Here is a 24,938-nt window from a genome sequence, read left to right as displayed (position 1 = left end):
CAGAAAGTTATTTGGAACAGGGCTTCGATAGTGGAGATTCCCTAGAACTCAGGATAATGCTGAACTAGTCACAGGTGACCCTTCTCTCCACTCCAATTTTCAAATGGTGACATGGTAATATTGCTGCAACTGCTTGTGGTTTTTCCCCTATAACCAGCCAACAATAGAACAGGTATGGGACCTGTTATCCAGAATGCTCGGGACCTGGGGCTTTCTGGATAATGGATCTTTCCATAATTTGGATTTTCATGCTTTAAGTCTGCTAGAAAATCATGTAAACATGAAATAAACCCAATAGGCTGGTTTTGATTCCAATAAGGATTAATTATATCTTAGTTTGGATCAAGTACAGGTTTGGGACCTGTAATCCAGAATGCTCGGGACCTGGGGTCTTCCGGATAAGGGATCTTTCCATAATTTGGATCTTCATGCCTTAAGTCTATTAGAAAATCATGTAAACATTACATAAACCCCATAAGCTGGTTTTGCTTCCTATAAGGATTAATTATATCTTAGTTGGGATCAAGCACAAGCTACTGTTTTATTATTACTGAGAAAAAGGAAATAATTTTTAAAAATTTGGATTGTTTGATTAAAATGGAGTATATGGGACAGGGCCTTTCTGTAATTCAGGGCTTTCCGGATAACGGATCCCATACCTGTATTAGAAGAGACATATCGGTCCAGTATTATTATTATTATACAAGATTACTATAAGATAAAGTCCTCTGTCCTCAGCTGCCTTCAAAAACTCAGGCCTGGAATAGAGACCGTAGCCTCATACAAAATAAGTTATGGCTGTGGAATACTTGACACCTCTGCTGCCATCTGATTAAAATACTTGCCAATCCTGGGAACCGACAAGCTAAGAGTTCATCTTACGTTCCTTATAACATGTTTATTTGCCTGTGTGGAGCCTCGATAATACAGGCCACCTGAAGACGAGGCAATAAAAGTAATTTTGGCATCTGGCGGGTTCATGCCCCCTATTTCTCAGACTATAGAGAAAATTCATTTGAGATGCAAGCTTAATATGCAGGCCTAAATTATGCATTAAAATACAAGCTCCCTATCAATAGGATTCTATTTGTGGTCTGCAAATAAGTTGTAATTTCATTAGTCACAGGACTAAAGAAGAAAGCGGAGGTTCTTCAAATAATTGGCAGGTAATGAGTCTTTTCTAACATTGCTTCACATTCAACAGATATTAAAGCGTTACCCTGATTTCCTGGAAATGAAAAATGCCATCGACAAAATCATACCTGAAACCATTAACTGTTTTACATCCAGAAAAGCAGCCCGAGAACCACTGGATAGTGCCGGCAAGAATAACATATTCACTATATAGAACAGATGAACATTAATTATCTTATAGAAAACATGTCACCCTTAGAGCAATTTTGGGTGGCATGAATATCAAGTTCAATGTTCTGTATTGTGGTTGGCTCTAGTTCTTGTACCTTAAAAGGGTGGTTGACCTTTAAGTTAACCATGGGGGTTATTTATCAAAGTCTGAATTTTTCTGCTTATTTATTAAGTGGTTTGCGGGGAAAAATCTGAATTTCAAGGGTTTTTTTTGGATTTTCCACCCGAAAACTCCTATTTTGTGTGCTTTTTTCCCAGAAAACTCCTAAATCTTCGGGGTATTGCATGAAACCCAGCGCTCATCAAAAAAATCATTGGGACTTCTCCCATTGACTTATATACAACCTCGACAGGTCTGAGATGCTGGATTTTCTGATTCGGACTTTTCCATCCTCGGGGTATAATAAATTCCGAAAAATTTGTGATTATTTTAAAAGTCGGATTTTATACAAAAAAAATCAAAAAAAAATCTGGATGTTTGCATTCAGAGTTTAGTAAACAACTCCCTAAGGCTACAGATGTATTGTTTTTGCTAATTGTTATTAATCATCTTTCTATTCAGGCCCTCTCCTATTCATATCCCAGCCTCTCATTCAAATCGATGCATGGTTGCTAGGGTAACTTGGACCCTAGCAACCAGATGGCTGAAATTGCAAGCTGCTGAATAAAAAGCTAATTAACTAAAAAAAAAAGAAAAATAATAAAAAATTAAACCCAATTGCAAATTGTCTCAGAATACCACTCTCTACATCAGTACTAATAGTTAATGTAAAGGTGAACAACCCCTTTATTCTTATATATTATATAGTGGCTATAATAGTTTGAAAGAAAACAAGAAACAGGCAATAAAATTACAATTAAAACTCAATCATGAAGGAATTTAAAATTGCCATAAACTTTGGGGAGGCCTCCACATGAGCGAATTTTAACCCAATTTTGCCTCCAACAGGCTGGGATAAATCAAGATGATCAGACCCAACCCAAAGATTGGATGATGAAGCCTAGGGAACATGTTGACATAGGACCGTATCAACATGCCAATGTGGTCTTTACCCAATGGGCCTTTCAAAACTACAAGCCATTGGAATGAGTCCTTACACAGCCCAATGAGCCCAATGAGCTGCCGAATTTCCACTTTTCAACCCAGAAATTCGCAATTGCGCCCCCTACCCCCTCCGGCGCTGAAGAGGTGAGTGCCGTGGGGAGGAGTGAGGGCGGCAAAAGGAAGGTCGTCTCAGGTGGCAAAATGACCAGGACCGCCCCTGGTATGACCCTTGATTAATTTTACCAACCTTGCTTAAGAGTTTTTTTAACAAAGATCTCTCTTTCACCGCTCCATGGTGTCAACCAAGGTGAACAGTGATAGGTGGACAGGGGTGAGACTTGATCACTGCTACTTTATAGTATCTGTAATAAAACACCCATAATCACCTTCCAAATGACTACAAAGGAAGGTCTGTAGGAATGTCTTGGTTCTACTATAAGTTGATTTGTATGTTTTCATGGCTTGACAGCTGTTCATGGGTCTTTCAGTTATAGTTATTAAGAAGCAACCTGTTTTGGTTTTCAGAAAAGTTGTGAAGAACTCAGTAGCTTAAGGCACAAAATGACTCAATGTCATTAATATAGTGACAGGGTCGGACTTGGGGGTCAGGGCCTGCTGGGGCTGCCACATCAGGGCCCCTGCACCCCCCCAAGGGCCCCCTCCCCAGTTGCAGGCCTCCCTCCCCAGCAAACCCCCCTCTGCCCCCTCCGCCCTAGTTGCAATGCGCACCTATTTCACGCTTGTTTGTGGGCAGGGCAAGTGGGTGGAGGGGGAGGAGGTCACACTGCGTTGAGCGGGTCTGGACTTGAGGCTTGGGCCCACTGAGTTTTTTCCCGGCATCCCGCCAGCCCAGTCTGATGCTGTTTAGTGATAATGAGTTGAGTGCAGAGAACCACTTGTATTTTTCTGTATGAAAAGTAATGAAGAACACCAGAGCACCACTGATCTTACTAATATCTCAGGGGAACCACACAACATGGACGAGGTGTGGTGGATCCGCTCATCTTTGTCTATTGCATTTAAAAGGTTTACAGGACTCTAACCATATTTCATTAGAAGAAAACAACAACGTTTATTGTTCATCATCAACTAGAAACTCATAAATCTGTGTTTAGGGAAGACAAATATTAAACAGCTTGGGGCACTTTCCTTTCTTTCTCCAATGGTCAGCAATCCTTGGGTAAACATGGAAGGTTGTGACCAGGTACTGTAAATAAACAGGAATGCTATTCCAAGTGAGTAATTTAATGACAGAGTCTTTGTCGTGTTAAAATTGCTGGTACGGGTTTCAAAACTGAGGCAGGTGGCTGATATCATTGTGAGCTTGATATAAGCGAGGGCTGCACAATGCAATAGCAAACAACCGCTAATTCTGCTAAAAGGAAAAAACCAAATGGACTTTGAATGAAGGCTCCGAGACTCGTTGGCTTGTTTCTCCTGAATATATCAAGGGTTTGCAACTGTGCCTGTCAAAACAATGGCAGCGTTAAAGGTCACTTTTTAACTCTATTACTATGTATTTGTGTTTACTAAAGGAGCTACTACTCTTTTCATGGGGGGAGAATTATTTAGGTATTTTGCTGCTGATTTAAATCTGGGAGCTGAGGCTTTTAGGAGATGGTCGATTGAAAAATGATTTCCTTTCAGAAATTAAAAGCAGTGCTTTTAAACATTCACAGACCCTTCTTCTAATCAAATGGAAGGGCTGCCCAGTATAAAAAAAATACTCCTAGAAGATCAGTTATTAATTCAATCAGCCTTATTTTTTATTGAGAGGTCGGGCTTCAGGGAATCATCCAGTCTTTAAATATACCCAACAGATAATCCATAGAATGGGAGATTGAGTATAGGTTGATTATTAGAGATCTTCATCTCCTTATTTTTATAGCAAGAGGGTTGGCAGCAAAACCAAGAATTTTTGGGATTTCTCCCTATAAGGGGTATTTAAATAATTTGGATCTCTATATAATATTAAATATTGATTTTTCCAAGTTCCACTAGGATTGTTTTGCCTCTACTAAGTATTAATTATATCTTAAACGGGATCCAGTACAAGCTACTGTCTTTACGTAATTTGGATCTCCATACCCAGTCTCCCAAAAGGCAACAAAAAAATAATTTAAAAGTTGATTTGTCCCATTCCCAATAGGATTGTTTTGCCTCTACTAAGGATTATTTATATCTTAGTTGGGATCAGGTACAAGCTACTGTTTTATTATTGCAGAGAAAAAGCTACAGAAAAAACTTGATTTGGATAAAATGGAGTCTATGGGAGAAAGCCTTCCTTTAATTAGGAGCTTTCTGTATAATGGGTTTCCGGATAACAGATACCATACCGGTAAAATTACTTTTTTTGTATTATATGAAATCATAGCAGAAATGAGGCTAAAAATACAAAATAATTGCCATCTGGTATTACTGTCTATTATCTTGATTAGGGCCTATACCCAAAGACGACACATCATTGCTTCGCAGGTAATTCCTAGGGGGAAACTAGTCTACAGCTGGGTTTTTTCTGAGTGCTGTCTAACCTGTGTTGGTTGACTAACTGAAACCACTATCAGAGCCTCCCAAAAATTGTAGTGCTAATTTCCACCATAAGGCCAATAGCACATTTAGGGGGTTATTTACTAAACTCCAAATGGCGAAATAGCCAAAAAATTTTGTTTTTTATTATAAAAATCAGAATTTAAAAAAAACACTATTTTTTTGGAATTTATTATACCCCGAGGATGGAAAAAATCAAAATCCGAAAATCCAGCATCTCAGACCTGCTGAGGTTGCATATAAGTCAATGAGAGAAGTCCCAAAGATTTTTTGACCTTCGCTGGATTTAATGCAGTAATGCAAACTTTTCGGGGTTTTCGGGCAAAAATCCGAAAAAAATGGAGCTTTCCATTGGTAATTCCGAAAAATTCATATTTTTCAAGATTTTTTTCCAGCAAACAAAGTTGTCGGGAAAGTGTATTAATAAATAAGCCAAATAAACCTTAAAATATTGAAATTAATTTGGACTTTGATAAATAACCTCCATAATGTTTCTCTACAATCAATACCCCTATGTTCTGCTCGTCATTTAAATGAAATGATACAGAAACCAACAATGGTGTGGAATCTATAAGCTGGAATTCTTAAACCCTGTGGATAAGGGTTGTATGATAACTTGTTTCTGCTTAATAGACCCCTCCCCTTCACTGATCTATTGGCAAAAACCTCGAGAACTCTAGAAAAACTTAGTAAGGACAAAAATACCCAACTTGATTTTGCCTGTTGGTATAACCTCCCTGTTCAATAAGGACTACCTCAGCTACTATGTGACTATATAGTGCACAGCACCTTCAATTTCCATCTTTCATGATGATTTGCTCATTGTAATGGTTGTCTTTGGAAATAAAGTCAAGATCAGGGTTTCCGTATCTTCACCAGATCTTTCTATGGACTATAAGGTTATGTTGTAATCCTCAATGAGAGTTTTTTTTGGCAGAAAATGTATTTTATGCCAATTTACCCTGGTGAAGGAGAAGAAAGAAGAACCCTGATTGCTGCTTAGAAACATCACAAGATCTGCCCAGATTTACACTAGGCAAAAAGAATGATGGAGTTAGTTCACCATTACTATATCCACTTGCTTCCTCCTTTAAAGCTCCAACAGCCACGTTCAATATAAAACCCCAGGCCCCACACCTTATTTCCCCCTACTTTCCTATAATCAAGGTTAGAGAACCCACCACCTTGATTATTCATTGAATCAGACACACGACATCCATAGAATATTTAGTGCTTTTAAATTATGGGATCTCTTTCAGGTGCCCTAATTTATTTAGAAAATAAATTACAATGAAAAAAAAAAAAAGAAAACGGAGCAAATGCCCAAACAGGTAACAAAATTTTCAACACCACACTAGAGGATTAAAATGAAATAATATAATAAAGAAGATACAAAGGCTTTGGTATGATTTTTGTCTTTTTTTTTTTTGTTTTTTTTTTTTACAATCAACAATGGTTAATCTTGATATGTCGCTGTAAACAACTTGAAAACACTTAAGATGAAAACTCTTGCAAGCACTGTTTAATCGGTATAAGGAATGAGCTCTATGCACAAGGATGATTGGACCGTGAACATATCGTACAACTATCTAGGAACAATTAAACAATTCGCTGACCGAAAAAAACAAAAAAATGAGCGATGCATAAAAATGTTTATAAAACATCTATACAATATCCTCGTCAGATAGAAATGAAATGAATTTTATTATAGAAATCATTCTGGGAGATTTCTGGGGAAGACAAAAACATACATTTCGACATAAAACGAATCGATTATATCGAAGACACAATCTACCTTTCATCTACCAAACGTCTCTCTCTCTTCTTGGTTTTCTTCTTTGTCTTTTTTTCATATGTTTTTGTAAATTAGGGTCAACCTTTTTTTTTTTTTGTGGGATACCAAGGGACGATTTTAGATGGGGCCGGTGGTTAGGGGGTCCTGGGCGAAGGAGTTCGATACAAACATGGAACATTGATCCATGTGCCAAAAAAAAAAACAAGTGTAGAAGGAGTTGATATCTCTTGATAAAACTCTTAGATTCTTGGCTTGATCATGGGTTCCTTTGTAAAAAAAAAAATCTGTTTCATGACCAATGGGGGGTAGATCCATCTATACAGTCCGCATTGTTCTAGTCATCATAACATACAAATGTCAATTTACAAATAGTACATCAAATGGATAAAAGTTTGGATATCAAAATGAAGATTTGTTCCAACTGATATAACGCCTTCTGTGTGCAAAAAGTCCATGATGCAGTTCCTTCCAACAGCCCATGTATCTTACGCACATCTGCTTGGCACAAGTCCTTTCCTCAGTCTCCCCGTCTTTATAAAATACTGCTGAACATCCAACTGTTTTCCATAAAGTCATTGGTTAAATTAACACGGTTTTTACTGTAGTCTTGGCCAGTACTGAGACATGTCAGGTTCACTGCCGGGTACTTGAACTGGGACTGACACTCCAGGGGAAATGAGACCTGAAACGAAAAGAGATAGGTCATTGTTTGATTTCATTGGGCAAAAGAAAACTCATCAATACCCCAATGCTCGTTTCATGCACCCTCAAGCTATCCTTGGTAAATCAATGCTGTCCGACATTTTCTGTTGGTTTGTCCCAGGCTTAGCCTTTGGAAAAGTGTGTCCTACAGTTTCCATCAGTAGTAAAATGCCTACATGGTCCTTATAAAGGGTGCAATGTAATTGCGGTCTTTGGGTAGGTTGCTTTAAAACCAACAAATCCGTATTGAGTGTGGGAAAGCTCATTGATGATCTAGTTTATTAATTGAAAGGAAACATATTACTTATTTTAGGGTCTGCAGCCGGACACCCCTGCTTGAGGCACAAAAATATATACATTTAAAGTATAATTTGAAGTTCCACCAGTTGTTTGAAGGGAACCAACTGGACAGCCTTGATTTATAGGATAAGAGATATAATCATTGTTGCATACTGGAAACTGTTATTAAGCATGCTGTGTGATATATGACACTCTAATCCTTTTTTTAATTGTATTTATCCATAAATAAATATAATATGGTGGAAATGAGGAAACCTTGCAGCGCATTGGAAATACATTGGATTGGCGTGTGACTAATACTTAAATTTAAAAAAAAAAAAAAAAAAAGTGGTAATGTGTGTGGTCTGGCAGAGGGTGGAAAATAAAGGAATGCCTACCTGTAGAGGTGGTGCCAGATGTGCCCATTGGCTGGCTGTTCATATGTGTCTGCATGTGGGGAGGTGTGTATGTGTCATAGCTCCGCCCATTCACAGATGGACTTGTGGGCAGCATGCATGAGTAGGAGGATGGCTGGCTGGGTACAGGGGGCTGGAAGAAGAAAGAAAAGTAATATTACTACTCAGGGAGATTTGTAACATTACAGTCACTGCACCTCCTGTATCCAAACATCTGCCCATTGGAAGTCAGGAAAGAATATAGATGTGTGTGTGGGGGGGAGTGTTATGAGTGTCAGGGGTGCATGGACAGCAGAGGCTATTGTTGATGGGATTTTAATAGGGAGAAACTTTTATTCTGTACATCTATATACAATGTATTAAGAAAATATAGACATGATGTTTCCCTCAGTTACAGAGGTGCCCAATCTGCAGCCCTCCTGGTGCATTCAACAGCAAGTTTGACATTCCTATGTTAATAGGCTCAAATCAACATAAAACATAATGGAAACATGTTATTGCTTTCTGAATGAGCCATTACAGCAATTTGAACAATAGTCAACGTTAGCCAAATCCCACAGTGATTATATGGACCAATCTTGAACTGTTGCGTCTGTTCTACTGATTGTAGAAGACATGGCTTCCATTTTTATGATTAAATAAAATTCAGCCCATATTCTCTAACATTTTCATATTTCATCTTATTGTTTCTTGACACTGAAGAGGTTGGGTTAATGTTAGAGGAAGTACAAGTGTATACATGTGTGTTTGGAAATATTAATGCTCGGGAGAACTTGTCTCATTATCTATGTTCTAGGGTGTAGATGAATATATAATTTTTTTCAAAATAGTTTGACGTTAATCCTCTCCCCAGCTTGAGTTTGTATTGGACCCTATACAAAATGAATCTGGAACATTCAATACACTCAAATTGATAGGGGGAAATGCCAGAACCGTGGTCTGTCTGACAGCCATATGTTCTAAATCACTTACAGGGCTCAATATTTGCATTTATTTTCAATATTTTATATGTATAATTTAATAATGAAGGAGTTACAAACAAGCTAAAGATAATATAACTGTGTGTATAGATTTAGCATGACCAGCTTGGGTTCTGAACACGATCACTGTGTCCTTCCACAAGATACATCGACGACCTTATCCACTGTTAGTTGATTCTTGCACATGAAAGAGCTAACAATAGTTTCACATTGAATCCCTAGTAGGAATCAGGTACTCACTTGCATAGGTAGATTGTTGCCCATTGTAAAACTAGGCATAGGTGGCAGAGCACTGTAAGAGTTTGACAATGCTGTGTCCGTTCTGCCCAGCATGGAACCCGATGTGAATGAGGACACTGAAGAATGAGGAAAGAATAAAAAAATATTAAACGAGCCCAGTCATTATATTGGCCACCACAACCCGAAATAACTCATGGAGATATCTTGAGAATGTCTCAGTATGTGCACTCACCTGGTGTGGTAGGCTGTGGGATTGGCTGGTAGACACTCGTACTGAAACTACTGCTAATAGGAATGTGGCTGGGTGTGTTACTGGCCTGCCTTCTCTGGTTCCGAAGTTTTTCCTCCCTTCTCCACTTTGCTCTTCTGTTGGAGAACCAAACCTAAAGGTAACAGGAGAAAATAGGTTACGACCAGGTAGTGGTTAGAAGTAGTACATTCTTTTGAGCTTGAGCTTCTCATTCCTTTTGATTCAACAAAAAGCTATGGCATTCAGAAACCAATTCCAAAATCTATTGTGCTATAAAAGCCTCCATGGAGTCCATATCATTGCTGCCTCTAGAGCCAAACGCATGTGTTGGGAGATCTTATCTTTTGTTTATATATTAGATTAGTATTTACTGTATTTAACTATGGGAAGGATTTATCCAACTGTGTACAATGTAGTATGATTACTCATTACTAGGTTTGGTATAAGGGTTGGTCAAAGTACCCTCCGCCAACTGCATAGCATTTGGTGGAAGGTTCTTTGACCAACACTCCACCCAATGACATGCAGTTGGTGGAGGGTACTTTTATCCAACCACCAACTGCATGGCATTTGCTTCCACAAAGGCAGAAATAATCAATTTGTAGATGATTCAGTGGAGGAAAGCTGGAGGTGAGATCAGGTACTGTGCCTTGTGGGTAATATGCTGCTACCCGGGTGTCAGTTTTGAAAAACTCCAAGGTAAATGCCTGCTCCAACCATTTTCATGGGTTTAATAACTCTTAACAGATCAGTAGGCAAATTTAAGACCAGGCGTGGTGGTTGAAGGAACTAGGTAATCTTCAGGAACCATGCCAAGCTCTAGGTGGAGCATGGAAAAAGAGACGCTTGTTTACAGGGACCGTCTCCAATCCAGATTACAACTACACATTGAAATGAACGGCATGCAGATTAAACTCAGGTCAAATAACTTGTGTTTTTTTTAAATGACATAGTAACAGTTACCTGTATTCTTGCTTCTGGTAAGTCGATTTTGGCAGCTAATCTTTCCCTGGCAAACACGTCGGGATAATGTGTCCGTTCAAATTCTGTATGCATAAGAAAGGAACGAGTTCATTAAAAGGGCCGTAGATGTTTATAGGTCAACAGTCAGACAATAAAATGTATTAAGCACGGAGTCCAGGGCTCATTCAAATGCAAAACCAACCAATGAGAATGTGTAAATCTTGCCTCATGTATCAGGCCAATGGTACAAAAATGTAATGGGGTTGGGGGGCTTTCATGACTAGGGTGGTGGGCTCTTTAGGTGGTGACCCCGGATGGGTCCCTAAAACCCCATTCTGACACTGTCTCCATATGTAAAATAACATCTGTAATTTATTTTGAAGTCATCTACTTTGGAGGACTGGGGCGCTATTGTGGGATAGTTTTATGAAGAGTTGAATCTTTAAGTTGTACCTTTTTCTAGCGCCTCTATTTGTTCCTGGGTAAAAGATGTCCTGTTTCTTTGTAGTTTTCTCTTCAGCTGAAGCCTCATCTGGGCCTCGTCTGAGTCTTCACCATTGGAGCTAATTGAGTTAGTGTTTTCTGCTCCTCCTTCTTGTGGCTGACACCCTTCTGCAAGGAAACAAGTGAGAAAGGGGGTGTTAAAATTGCCATCGTTCTGCATCAGGCCCATTATGTGGTCATCCTACTCCTCAATGAGTTTTAATATTAGTATTAAGTATTGCCATTTTATTAGGCTATAGGCCCCGGAACCCCATACATAGACATCTGTATGTAATACATTGAGGTTATGGTATAAAAGTTGCCCCAGTTGTAGTAACCCAGAGAAAGTAGCATTAATTGGTCACCTGTTTGAAAGCAAGCATCTGATTGGTTGCTATGAGTTACTAGGTACAACTATTAATTCATAACCTCAGTAGTGCACAAACATAATTAAATCCGATTAATTTCATAACTGGGGTTGGTTTGGGCCAAATCACGGTATGAATCAATGCAAAATAATCTGATATATATATATATATAGATATATTTATATATAGATATATATATAGATATATATATATATAGTCTTTCACAGAGCCATGGCATTATAAATATTATATATATATATATATATATATATATATATATATATATATATATATATATATATATATATATATATATGGTAAATGTATAAAGTGCCCTGCCTCTGTAAGACTATGCTGAGTTATCCAGGTCACATGACTTTCAATATCCTTATAAATGACAGGGGGTGACATTATCCAGTCTATAATCACCAAATCGAATTAATTAACCGCTGATAAGTTTGCAGCCAATACTATTAAGAAATCAGAGCCCAAGCTTGTAATCTCTAAAAGAAATATTTGGTTAGTTTTTTTTTTTCTCCCCCCCCCCACCCACTTTTCCTTTATACATTCCGATTCCACCCAGGCAATTTCATTTTCAAGGGTGAGAATTTCAAAGAGCCGAGCATTGTTCTGTAGTTTTATTCAACTATTGTATGAGTGCGCATTGGCTTGACACCTATTACTAAGAACAGTGGTAATTATATCATCAGAAAGAGCAGGCTGTAATTGCTGAAAATGGAATTTTATATTTAGATAAAGGGACTGTCCGTTGTTTGGAATATGCAGCAAAGAGGGGGGGGCGGGGGGGGAGTATGATTTTCCTTAAAGGAAAAACCCATGTCATTGTTGGAGATTAACCAACCCCAGACGGCAACACTTAAGCCCTTGTTGTCATATCTTATTAATTATTAGCAACCAATTATTCATTTAAATAATGTATAATAAAGAGGCCACTGTACAGTCCCATGTAGGCTAGAAAGGGGAACTCACATCCCCTTTTGTTCACCACTTGCATGTTTGTGTTGCTCAACAAGGCTTGTTAAACCCGCAACTGTCAGTCGGAACTGGCACCATTTTCAGGACAATTAAAGTTCAACTACTCCTTGGCATTATGGGGGAGATGGCATTCTGGGAAGCAAAAAATACAAATTTCCGTCCGAATTTACCGCTTGCATGTTTGTGTTGCTCAACAAGGCTTGTTAAAACTGCAACTGTCAGTCGAAACTGGCACCATTTTCAGGACAATTAAAGTGCAACTATTTCTTGGCATTATAGGGGGGGCATTCTGGGAAGCCATGTTGTATGTTTGTGTCGCTTGCATGTTTGTGTTGCTCAACAAGGCTTGTTGAAACCGCAACTGTCAGTCAAAACTGGCACCATTTTCAGGACAATTAAAGTGCAACTACTCCTTGGCATTATGGGGGGGTGGCATTCTGGGAAGCAAAAAAATACAAATTTCTGTCCGAATTTACCGCTTGCATGTTTGTGTTGCTCAACAAGGCTTGTTAAAACCGCAACTGTCAGTCGAAACTGGCACCATTTTCAGGACAATTAAAGAGCAACTACTCCTTGGCATTATAGGGGGGGCATTCTGGGAAGCCATGTTGCATGTTTGTGTCGCTTGCATGTTTGTGTTGCTCAATAAGGCTTGTTAAACCCGCAACTGTCAGACGAAACTGGCACCATTTTCAGGACAATTAAAGTGCAACTATTTCTTGGCATTATGGGGAGGGGGCAGCATTCTTGGAAGCCGTGTTGTATGTTTGTGTCGCTTGCATGTTTGTGTTGCTCAACAAGGCTTGTTAAAACTGCAACTGTCAGTTGAAATTGGCACCATTTTCAGGACAATTAAAGTGCAACTACTCCTTGGTATTATGGGGGGACGGCATTCTGAAAAGCAAAAAATACCGAATTTGTAGTAACATGACTGATAATTTTGTATGGTAAATCTCCCAGTTAATGATCTATTTGTATAAATATATCTACACCCCATGAATAACTGTCCTACTACTACAGAAACCAGAATTTATTTTTTTTTTTAATTTAACTTGAATTTGTTGTTTTTTTCTTAAACTAAACTTCCAAAAAAAAAAGAGGCAGGTTCTTTGTGTAGAAAAGAATGTGACCTGGGGTGTAATTAAATATTGTGAGAATTAACTGGAGAGGAATATGGCAACACAATAGCCGGGCCGTGAAAGGGTTAAGAGAATTGTCACACAATCCGGTGGGAGCTTTTCAGACGACTCTGAAATGTTTCAAAACTCCAACATTCCCCTTTCCATTGAAACTGGCTGGCTTCATCGACAGTGCATACCATATGGACATCTGAAGATCAATTGAGTTGACCACCAACACTTCAATAGAGAAGGGCCTGCCTTTCAACAAGTGCACAATGCCAGCAGAGTGAGGAAAGCTATTAAACACTTGGGGCAGGAGGGTTGGCAAACTTTCGTGGGCAGAATTTCCAAGACACAATCGGAGGGGGGGAGGGAAGACAAAGGGATTCTCTTCAAGCTCGCAATCAGCTACATTGTATCACAATTGGGCCAGTCAACAGACTTTTCATAGAAGTATGTTAACCTTTCTGCACTGCCGTCATTAATCACTGTCCCCTAGACTGGCCACTCAAAGCTATATACGAGTTGCACTTTCTATAGGGCCAAAAAGACAGAGAGAAAGAGAGAGAAGAGTTGGGGGTGGGCTAACCTTGTGAATGGGGTAACCCCCTCCACACACACAGAAGCTATGTACTCAACAGCCAAAGGAGAAGAAAACTACTTAGTTAAGATTAGATAAGCTTCAACTCACAAATTAGCACCCAAGTGTCCTGGTGTTTACCCATCAAATGTCATGTGTTTGTCCTGTAAGTGTCAGTAGCTGGGCCTGGAGAGTGTCAGTGGGAAGGTAAGAGGGGTGGGTCATTAGCTAAACCTCCATCTATGGAACAGGTGGCTTGCGCCAGAGCACCAGTTACTCATTTATAGCAATAGTGAACAATGCAGTATATACACAGTGTAAGCAATGCTTCTGTCCATGGCTGTCTATCTATCTATCTATCTTTCATTATCTATTTATCTCTCTCTCTCTCTCTCTCTCTCTCTCTCTCTCTCTCTCTCTCTCTCTCTCTATATATATATATATAAATCCATCAATCTATAAATCTATCTATCTCTTCTATATCTATCCATTATCCATCTATATATCATCTATCTAACTATCTCATCAATATTCTATCTATCTATCCCTTATCTATCCATATATCTATCTATCTATCTATCATCTATTTTCTGTCTCTAAATCTATTTATCTATCTCTCATCTATATCTATCATTTATCTACCTATTTATCTCAATAAATTGATCTATCTATTCATTTTTCATCAATCAATCAATCTATCTACCATTATCTATCTATCTATATATATATATATATATATATATATATATATATATATATATATATATATATATATATATATACATATATATATATATATCCATTATCTATCTAACATCTATATATTCATCTCTTCTTTATCTATCTATCTATCTATCTATCTATCCATCTATTTCTTTTATATATATCCACTATCTATCTATCTATCTATCTCTTCTATATCTATTTATCTATATATCCATCTATCTCATATATATATATATATATATATATATATATATATATATATATATATATATATATATATATATATATCCATTATCTATCTATCCCTTGTCTATCTATCTATCTCTTCTATATCTGTCCATTATCTATCTTTAATGTATCTATTGTCTATCTATATCTGTCTTTACAAATTGATCTATTTATCTATCATCTATCTTTCTATATATTTGATGTTGTTTGAAAAAAATGTCCACATACATTTATCATATATTTGTGTGTAACATATCTAAATTTATGTATATATATAATGTATATATATATATATATATATATATATATATATATATATATCTGCAGATTAATTATTAGACATAAATGCTGCCCCCCCCCATGTGGTTACTTTAACAGTGTGTTTATCAGGGGGTGTCAGGGACCATTAAAACATGTGTGTTTTTAGGGGCAGCAGCAGAGCAGATGAATGTCCCCTCTATTTACAGTCTGTGTGTGTGTTTTGTGAGCCACAAAGGAACTTAAATACTCCACTGAGAGGTGTTAACTGGGGTTAAAAATGTTTGCAATGTATAATTTTAATTTAACACTTAAAAAAAAGCCCCCCTCCCCTCCTTCCTTCCCTAGTGTGGGTTAAAGGGGCAGCACTTCAGTAGCTTCCCTGGCTGCAGCCTTGTTACATTCAGTCATTCCACTGTGTCAGCTTCTCATATAAAATTACATTTCATAAGCAAGTGACACTCAATTAAGATATCTTCTTTTAAAGTCTATTTAGAGGGCCCAACAAGCAGGGGAGAGTTGATCAATGGGGGCCTTGCTCCACCTTACAGGCCTAATCCATAAAAGGGAGAGTGAATATGTCTCCTATTATCCCTATAGACAGACCATCTGACGCTGGGAAATAGAATCATTCCTGAGTTCCTTAGTGTGTTGGTCAGTGAGGCGGAAAACTGGCAAGAAAAGAGAGCAAACCGATCCGGCACCAGCGCTGGGATCAAAACACAGGCAGCATCTGCTGAAAAGGGGAAAATGCCTAAATCCTATAGAGGGGCTTTAGTCTTAAAAAATAAATGAGAAAAGTGCCTCTCAGTGATCCTTTAAAAACACTAAATCGCTGGAGAATTTCCCCCAACATAGAGATGTCTCTTTTTTTTTTTGTTGTGGTTGTTCTTGTGTCAAAGCCTTGTGTGTCTATTATGTGACTCACTGCAGCGAGGCCTTGTTCATATGGGGCCATATTTGCACCCATAGAGACCACACTGTGCCTTATGCTTTTGCAAGTAATGGGCTCTTAGCGACAGCAGCCCCCAATGTTGGTGTGAGGAGATGCATTAGAGCAACCGGGGAGAGAGAGGGGGGGAGCATCAAATATTCAAGACTTGGGGGGGGCATGCAATTTTATTCATTTTACGTCAGTCCATAAAGGCCATTTCTGCTCTGCTGTACTCTCCCGAAATATGGGCTTGTATAGAAGCTTATTTATATATATATTTATATGCCCACAAATTTAAAATTATACTCTTTTTATACAAGAGATTGCTGCTAATCCATCTCTCTCAAGTATCTATTGAATTCATCATCTAATTGATCTATCAAATTAATCCCCTCTCTCTAGCTATCATCTATCTATATATCATCTATATATTCATGTATCTATCATGAATTATCTGTCTATCTATCTATTTATCTATCTCGTTATCTATTATCTGGCTATTATCTATCTATCAGCAATTATCTATCTATCATCTTTATCTATCTATATTTCTAGTCTATCTATCTATCTATCTATCTATCTATCTATCTATCTATCTATATATCTAGTCTATCTATCTATCTATCTATCTATTTATCTATCTATCTATTGACAATTATCTATCTACCTATTATCTATCTATATAACTAGTCTATCTATTTAGCCATCTATCTATCTATTTATCTATCGACAATTCTCTCTCTCTCTCTCTCTCTCTCTCTCTCTCTCTCTCTCTCTCTCTCTCTCTGTCTATGCCTGTTCATCGATCTATCAACCCACCCACTCAGCCTACTAACTAGCTAATTGACCACAGCCGTGTGCTAGCAAAAATACATCATAGTCCCATAGAAAACTATAAGAATGATTTATTTCGGTGCTTTCCCATTCGAAGCCTTATATATATGAACAGCATCTGGGGGGTCTCTTTTTAGACTCAACTACTTTATAAGAGGAAGGGGGTCTAAAACTGAAAATATATAGATTTTTCGTTTTGTCCCTCGCTAATTATTTATATACACAACACCCAGTGCCGCTAATTGAATTATCTGCAGTGTGTATATGAAATAGTTTTACCTCTGTCCACTGTCCGTATCTAATCAGACTTTCCTGTCCGGGGTGTAACAATGTAACTAGTTGTAACTTCCTGCAGATTCTGATAAAGGGTCTGCGAGTGCGGCCAAAACGTCGAGCTTGAAGTTTCCTTTATGCGCGAGGGTTTGACTTGTTGCGCGTAGAGAAAAATGGATACATTTGCCATTTCGATACATTGGTTATATAGCTGTGTGTGTCCAAACATATTCTGTATCATCATGGACAGTGGTTTCATTCTAACTATGGCAGCATCAAGATACTACTCTGAGCTTGTATAACAGGGTCGGGGGTAAGACTGGGGTTAGTTTAGGGGTCGTTGCGGTGGAAGGACTGGGAAGGGTTTGAGGTTAATGTAATGGAGCGATGGAGAGTTAAATAGAGTTAATAAAGGCGATTTGGTTAATTTGGGGTTAATATGGGGCTGTTAAGGTGGTGGAACCGACTATTGTATAGGGGCTGTGATCGATTTGGGAGTAATATAGGGACTGTCTGTGATAGATTTGGGAGTAATATAGGGGCTGTGATAGATTTGGAAGTAATATAGGGGCTGTGGGGATGAACTGTTTGGATGTGGGGGGGTACTATAGAGGCTGTGGAGTATTTGAGAGCTGTAGGGGGTAACAACGACTGTTGGGTTGATAGAGGGGTTTGTGGAACTCTATAGGGTATGTGTCCACCCCACTTCCCTCCTTGATGGTCCCTGTCACCAATTCCTTATGAGGAGAGGGGGCACCGCAGGGCGCAGGGTTCACCAGAACTGGGACTAATCAGGGAGATAAATGCAGGGGGGGGTCCCATGTCCCATCATCTCCCAGTCTTTCTTAAATTGTTTTCTTCTTAAAAGAAAAGAATAAAAAAACTGCCATGTCTAATTGGCAAGCGGAGCCACATCATGTCCAAGGGTCTCCTGTGAAACATTTCTACAGCTGTCCCCTCCAACTAGACGCTTATTCATGTCGCCTTAATGAGAAACAAAACGATCTCTAATGAGCAATTACATAGCGACAGGATTGTTCCCATAACAAATTCTTGTGTGTGACAGAAACATCCATTGTAGCAGATATTGGGGGCGCACATTGGGATCTTGATAGATCGGGGGGCGAGAAGCAGCTTGTTGGGGGCTCCTGGTAGGAAGGGTTGGCCAGAGGGGTGGCAGGTCTCAAACTCGAACTCACCAGCACATATTATTATTATTATTACCCTTCTCTGGCCCCATTGTATGGCAGTTACAATCCCTGGTGCATCCCATTTCTGCCCAAAGCGCACTCTGGTATCCAAAGTCTATAGCCTGTAAGAATTGCCCCCACCTAGTGCCCATGAAAACCATGCCCAACCCAGTGCCCAGCAAAGTCATACCAGGCTCCCAGCAACAACAATTATACTCCCATGAAAAACACAAGCAGACCCACACCCACTGCAAATGCATGCCCTTCTGCCCTGTTAATGATGCTCTCTCATATGCCCCATAATAACATGCTCCCCAACTTCATGCTCATGTATTACCCACCAATAAGCATGCGCACCAGCTCCCCCACAATAATCATACTCTGCCCATTGCCCCATAACAAGCATGCTGTCCCATTGCCCTGCCCTGCACTCCTCAATGTCCCACATAAGCTTTCTCACCCACTTCCCTCCAATATGCATGCTTTCCTATTCCTCTACTACAAGCAAACCAAAGTCATACCCTCCTAACCACATTAACTGGACACACACCTATTTCCCCACATCAACACCCCTCTCCACCTCCCCCAAAACCTAGAATTCCACAGGATAATGATCCACACTGAACCCAAAAAAAAAACCACAATCAATGGCCCACAAGATCTTAATGATTTACTCTGCCCAGGATCTAAGTCCCATATGCGATGCCCTTTACGCACAATTACGCACATCCCTAAAACTACTGAACCACAAGGGCAGCTCAAAGAGACATCATACAAGCTTCTTACCCATGCAGGGCCAGTCTCCCTTAATGTATGGGAAGCCATGCCAAGAGGGAAATATGCATCTCTACATATAGGACACATCGCCCAATATCCAGTGCCAATTTTTGACTATCGCTTGCTGAATTTCTAGAGCAAATACATGAACTAAACAAGCAAGTCAGCTTGTCTGTGTCTGTCTATTCATACAATAGGCACATCCCAATGCTAACATTGCTCTCCTTGTTTGAATCAATTTTTCTAACATGACATATAGTGACCGATTTTAATGGCAAACAAAAAAATCGATCTCTAGTCGATTCAATCATTCCAGCTACACAATCACAAGCCCTTAGCAATCATGACAAAGGCGAATGTACTTACCCTGTGCTGGTTGGCCAGGTACTGAGGTGCCCGGGTACCACCCTGGCCGTGCCCCCCAAGTGCCAGTTTGTCCGTTAAGCATCCTAAGCTTGTCGTACATCCCATCCGAGCCCATCTGCTGCTTCTCGCTCGCCAGGTTGCGCAGCACTCGGTTTATTGATGACACCTGAAAGGTAAATTCGTTATTTCGCTGTAAACACCGCAACAATTCTAATATCTATGATTTATATTAGTCTGAAAAAGGTGTGTTTTGATATTTAAATGATGGTCTAATTATTTCACCCACAATTTGTTAAAACACTACTAATATGCATTTCCTTCTTGCCATTATTAAGCCTTAAGTATAATATAATTGAGAAGAAAAGGCTTCTGTCGGTTTAGGAGCTGATGTGGTCCCCATAGCTGTTCCACTTACACTGGGGATATTGTCGTTGGTACAGACTCCGTCAGAAAGCAACCTGTCTCGGATTTCCCATGCAAAGATAGAAGGGCACTCTCTCTTATACTGGGCTATCTTGTTAACCACTTCTGGGGTGGCTACTCTGGGTTTGCTGCCACCGATCGCCCGAGGTCGGATCGATCCGGTCTCGTAATATCTGCCTAAGATCTTACTGACGCAGCCGTTGGACACCTGTGCATAGAAAATAGAGAAAAAAAATCCCATTATTAATGATTTCAAGACACAAGTACTAGTTTATAGGTAGCATTAATGGCGAGCTTACGTTTTGACTATCCAGCACTGGGACTTTTGCATCTGCATGGCTCTATAATACAAAAATATACCTTCAATGGTATGAGAACTTTCTTTTTTTTTATTTATTTTTTTATTTTAATGAATTTCTATTTTTAAGCACATAGCCCCTTACATGTCATATTTAAAAAACATGTATAGAAATATATTTGTGGGTGTGTGTGTGTTTGTGTTGCTCTAGCCTAATTCCAATTTATTTCCATAGTGCCTGGATGAAGGTTATTATTATAAGAGCCAAAACCATACAGAATTCTACATCTAGGCGCTAACTGTGTGTACATGCCAATCAGGTGTGTGTGTGTGTCATCGCAAACAAACAACAGAGTGCACAAACAAAACACGCACGATCTACACCGATATCATTACAGCAGATGGAGGCAATGTATTCAATAGGCTGGAGCGATGTTTGTGGGGGGACAGCGAGGGGTGGCAGACGGGTAGGACTTTGTAACCAGAAGCAGTTGTCGAAGGGGGGACAGCTTTGTCACCTGCAGAATCCGAGAAATGTCGCAGGGTCGCGCGCCACTGTGCGCCAGTTCCACGATCTTCTGTCTGGTCGAGTCGGGCAGGGGTCGGCCGTTGACAAACACTCCCCCGAGTTGATTTACTCCGCTGTGACCTGGGGAGACATTCAATTAAAGACATTATAAATCTCATGTATAAAAAATACATCCAAAATTAAATTATGACATCATATTCAAAGTCACAGAGTCGCGCCTACTCTGTCGCAGAAGCGTCCAACCACAAAGTCAATGAAAACAGACTTCAATGATAAATAGTGCCAGAATGAACTCCATAACAACCCCCGACCCCCTTTTAAGAAACCCAAGAGTAGCCAACGAAGCTGACACTTTTCTACTTCCCCAAATCTGCAGCTACTCTACTTTAAAAAGTCTCATAAATACCATTGCTTTTGTGATGCCATTCCTATTGTTTAAGCAGTTATTTTTCATTAAAAAACAAACTTGGAGGGTCGCAGAGTCGCACCTACACTGTCGCAGAAGCGTCCAACCACAAACTCAATGAAAACCGACTTCAATGATAAATAGTGCCAGAATGAACTCCATAACAACCCCCGACCCCCTTTTAAGAAACCCAAGAGTATAGCCAACGAAGCTGACACTTTTCTACTTCCCCAAATCTGCAGCTACTCTACTTTAAAAAGTCTCATAAATACCATTGCTTTTGTGATGCCATTCCTATTGTTTAAGCAGTTATTTTTCATTAAAAAACAAACTTGGAGGGTCGCAGAGTCGCACCTACACTGTCGCAGAAGCGTCCAACCACAAACTCAATGAAAACCGACTGCAATAATAAACCGTCTCAGAATAAACTCCATAACAATCCCCGACCCCCTTAAAACCCCAAAAGTAGCCAAAGAAGCTTACACTTTCCTACTTCCCCAAATCTACAGCTACTCTACTATAAAACATCTCATAAATACCATCAGGCATTGCTTTTGTGATGCCATTCCTATTGTTTTAGTACTTATTTTTCATTAAAATCCGAACCTGCAGAGTCGCACCTACTCTGTCGCAGAGCTCATTAAAAACGTCCAACCACACAGCAATGTCCTTAAACTAAAAAAAACCGACTTCAATAATAAACAGTCCCAGAATGAACTCCTTAACAGCCCCCGACCCCCTTAAAACCCAAAAGTAGCCAAAGAAGCTGACACTTTCCTACATCCCCAAATCTACAGTTACTCTACTTTAAAACGTCTCATATATACCATTGCTTTTCTTATGCCATTTAGCAGTTATTTTCCATTAAAATCCCCAACCTGGAGGGTCGCAGAGTCGCGCCTACTCTGTTGCAGAACTCCTTAAAAGCGTCCAGCCACACAGCAATATCCTTAAACTTAAAAAAACGACTTCAATAATAAACAGTCCCAGAATGAACTCCTTAACATCCCCGACCCCCTGTTGAAACCCCAAGAGTAGCCAACGAAGCTGACACTTTCCTACTTCCCCAAATCAGCAGCTACTCTACTTTAAAACGTCTTATCAATACAATCAGGCATTGCTTTTGTGATGCCATTCCTATTGTTTTAGCAGTTATTTGTCATTAAAATCCCCAACCTGGATGGTCGGCAGAGTCGCACCTACTCTGTCGCAGAAGCGTCCAATCACACAGCAAAATCCTTAAACAAATCCTTAAAAACCTAAAAAGTAGCCAACGAAGCTGACACTTTACTACTTCCCCAAATCTTCCTTTACTACGTTCCCCAAAACGTCTCATAAATACTATTGCTTTTGTTATGCCCTTTAGCAGTTATTTTTCATTAAAATCCACAAGCTTGAGGGTCGCAGAGTCGCACCTACTCTGTCGCAGAAGCGTCCAGCCACACAGCAATATCCTTAAACTCAATGAAAACCGACTTCAATAATAAACAGTCCCAGAATGAACTCCTTAACAGCCCCCAACCCCCTGTTGAAAATCCAAGAGTAGCCAACGAAGCTGACACTTTCCTACTTCCCCAAATCTGCAGCTACTCTACTTTAAAACGTCTCCTAAATACCATCAGGCTTTTAGCAGTTATTTTTCATAAAAAAATCCCCAACCTGGAGGTTTTTTTTTAATTAAAGCCCCGGACCTGAGCCCTAAATCCAGGGAGATCCTCTCTCACTCGCAGACTCCTGACAAATCGACTCGTACGAGCTCGGGCTCCTGAGCAATAAATAAGCTGCAAATATCGAAGAGGAGGAAAAATATGATGAGTCTTCCCTGACATTTGTCTTTTAAATAAAACTAACCGCACGTCAAATTTGAGCTTAATTTCTGCAAATAGGAGGAAGTCGCCCGGATCATGCTTGGGAGGCTAATTGAAAAGATCAGATTGAAAGCACTTGTGGCAGACTTGTCATTCTGTGACAGTCCTGGGCTTTAGAAAATTGCATCGTCAGGACAAATGGGACCGTGATAAAAACGACCCTTTCCGACTGGATTTGGATAAACAGTTGAGACTAGATGCAAAGCTACTTCAAGGGGAAAAAAAACATTTTTTTTTTAAAAAAAAAAAAAAGTAGCCAAGGGCTTTGCATGGACTCAGCCTCAGGGGTGGTGGGGGGACAAGGGAGGGTGTTTCACTTCTACTGCTTATTAGATTCAAACTGACATTTACATTTTTTTCTCTCTCTCATTTTCTTTTTTTTTTTTTCATATTTCAGAGCTGCCAGATCGGCCGATCATATCGCATAAAGCTCACCAGACTCATTTCCCATTAATCCCTGAATATATCAGCTTATACAAGTTTTAGCTTTAATGACACTTTCTAAAAATTGCGACTGGGACATCCAAGCTCAACCCCAGAATATTTAATTTCTTTTTTTTTACATTAATTGGGGCTTTTATTAAAATGATTATGCAGAATAGTCACCCTAAAACTGAAGCACACTGCTTAACCCTAAACGCCCCATTATTATATATAATTATTTAAATATTATATTTAAATATATATATATATATATATATATATATATATATATATATATATATATATATTTTTTTTTTTTTTTTTTATATATAAAGTGATCTCCCCCCAGGTAAAATCACTTTATATTCAACTTTATGTTTTGTTTTTTTTCTTCTGTTTCTGGGACTGTAAAGTAATTCATGCAGTTCCTACAGCAATGTCACCAACCCAGAGTCATCCATCAGCTTAAATATGACACTCAACGGAAGCAAAGAAAAACTCAAAATTCACTTAAAAGGTTAAGCCTTAATCATGATATAATTTCCCCCGAGAGTCCTTTAAATCTAGCCCAGTGGCAATGATTAGCGGCCTCCCAGCCCATTGCTAGTGGGTTAATAAGAAAACATATGTTGTCTATTTGGGACGCCTTAAATCATATACACCCAGGAGTTGTTAACACAAAGCCTGGGAACTCATCATAAAAAAATAGGGCTCACCCAAATAGTGTCTGGGGTCATCCTCCTGCCCTTTGATACTGAAAAACAGCAGCAATATATATATATATATATGCTAAATAATTAACCCTGCAATGCTGTGGATCCCTCTCCGGCTTATAGACAGCTACAAGGTTCAGATGCAAAATTAGACTGTAAGCTCTTGGGTACAGGGGCTCTTGATATGTCTTTCTGATTCTGAGACACTGAACCCCTGTGTTTATTGCTCCTGTGCATGTGTCTCAGAATAATTTAAATATTAGAGATTGATGTATGTAATTATATGTGTATACAATGATGACCCTTTATATATTTGTATATCTATGTGCATGGGACACACATATGTACATATTATAGGGTAAAAAGTATATATATATATGTGTGTGTGTGTGTGTGTGTGTGTGTGCATTCCACAAACTCAGTAAGTGACCTTGGTGTCAATGACAAATATGTAAAGCAAAAGGTAAAACCTAGGGCACACTCAGGGCTCTTTTTTTTGCATATTTGTACCTTTTGCTTCATATGTGTATGTATATATATATATATATATATATATATATAT

General features: G+C 39.1%; 1 protein-coding gene across 8 annotated transcripts in view; it reads right to left on the bottom strand.

Annotated features, from left to right (window-relative positions):
* Nucleotides 1-6,451: 6,451 nt before the first annotated feature.
* The window catches only part of pax6.L (paired box 6 L homeolog), a 29,968-nt gene continuing 11,481 nt past the window's right edge, over nucleotides 6,452-24,938 (bottom strand). For 3 of the 8 annotated variants that reach the window (XM_018256407.2, XM_018256405.2, XM_018256406.2), the window contains 10 exons: nucleotides 20,956-21,086; nucleotides 20,439-20,480; nucleotides 20,132-20,347; nucleotides 19,717-19,882; nucleotides 11,036-11,194; nucleotides 10,583-10,665; nucleotides 9,602-9,752; nucleotides 9,370-9,485; nucleotides 8,132-8,282; nucleotides 6,452-7,434 (listed from right to left, as the gene is read on the bottom strand). In XM_018256407.2, coding sequence (XP_018111896.1) covers nucleotides 7,349-7,434; nucleotides 8,132-8,282; nucleotides 9,370-9,485; nucleotides 9,602-9,752; nucleotides 10,583-10,665; nucleotides 11,036-11,194; nucleotides 19,717-19,882; nucleotides 20,132-20,347; nucleotides 20,439-20,480; nucleotides 20,956-21,086 — 1,301 coding nt within the window. In that variant the 3' untranslated portion in view covers nucleotides 6,452-7,348. 8 annotated transcript variants of the gene reach the window in all.

The sequence above is a fragment of the Xenopus laevis genome, chromosome 4L (genome assembly GCF_017654675.1).
Source record: "Xenopus laevis strain J_2021 chromosome 4L, Xenopus_laevis_v10.1, whole genome shotgun sequence".
Lineage (NCBI taxonomy): Eukaryota > Metazoa > Chordata > Amphibia > Anura > Pipidae > Xenopus > Xenopus laevis.
Note: the sequence above shows the minus strand (reverse complement) of the source record. Positions and strands in the feature narration are given on the sequence as shown.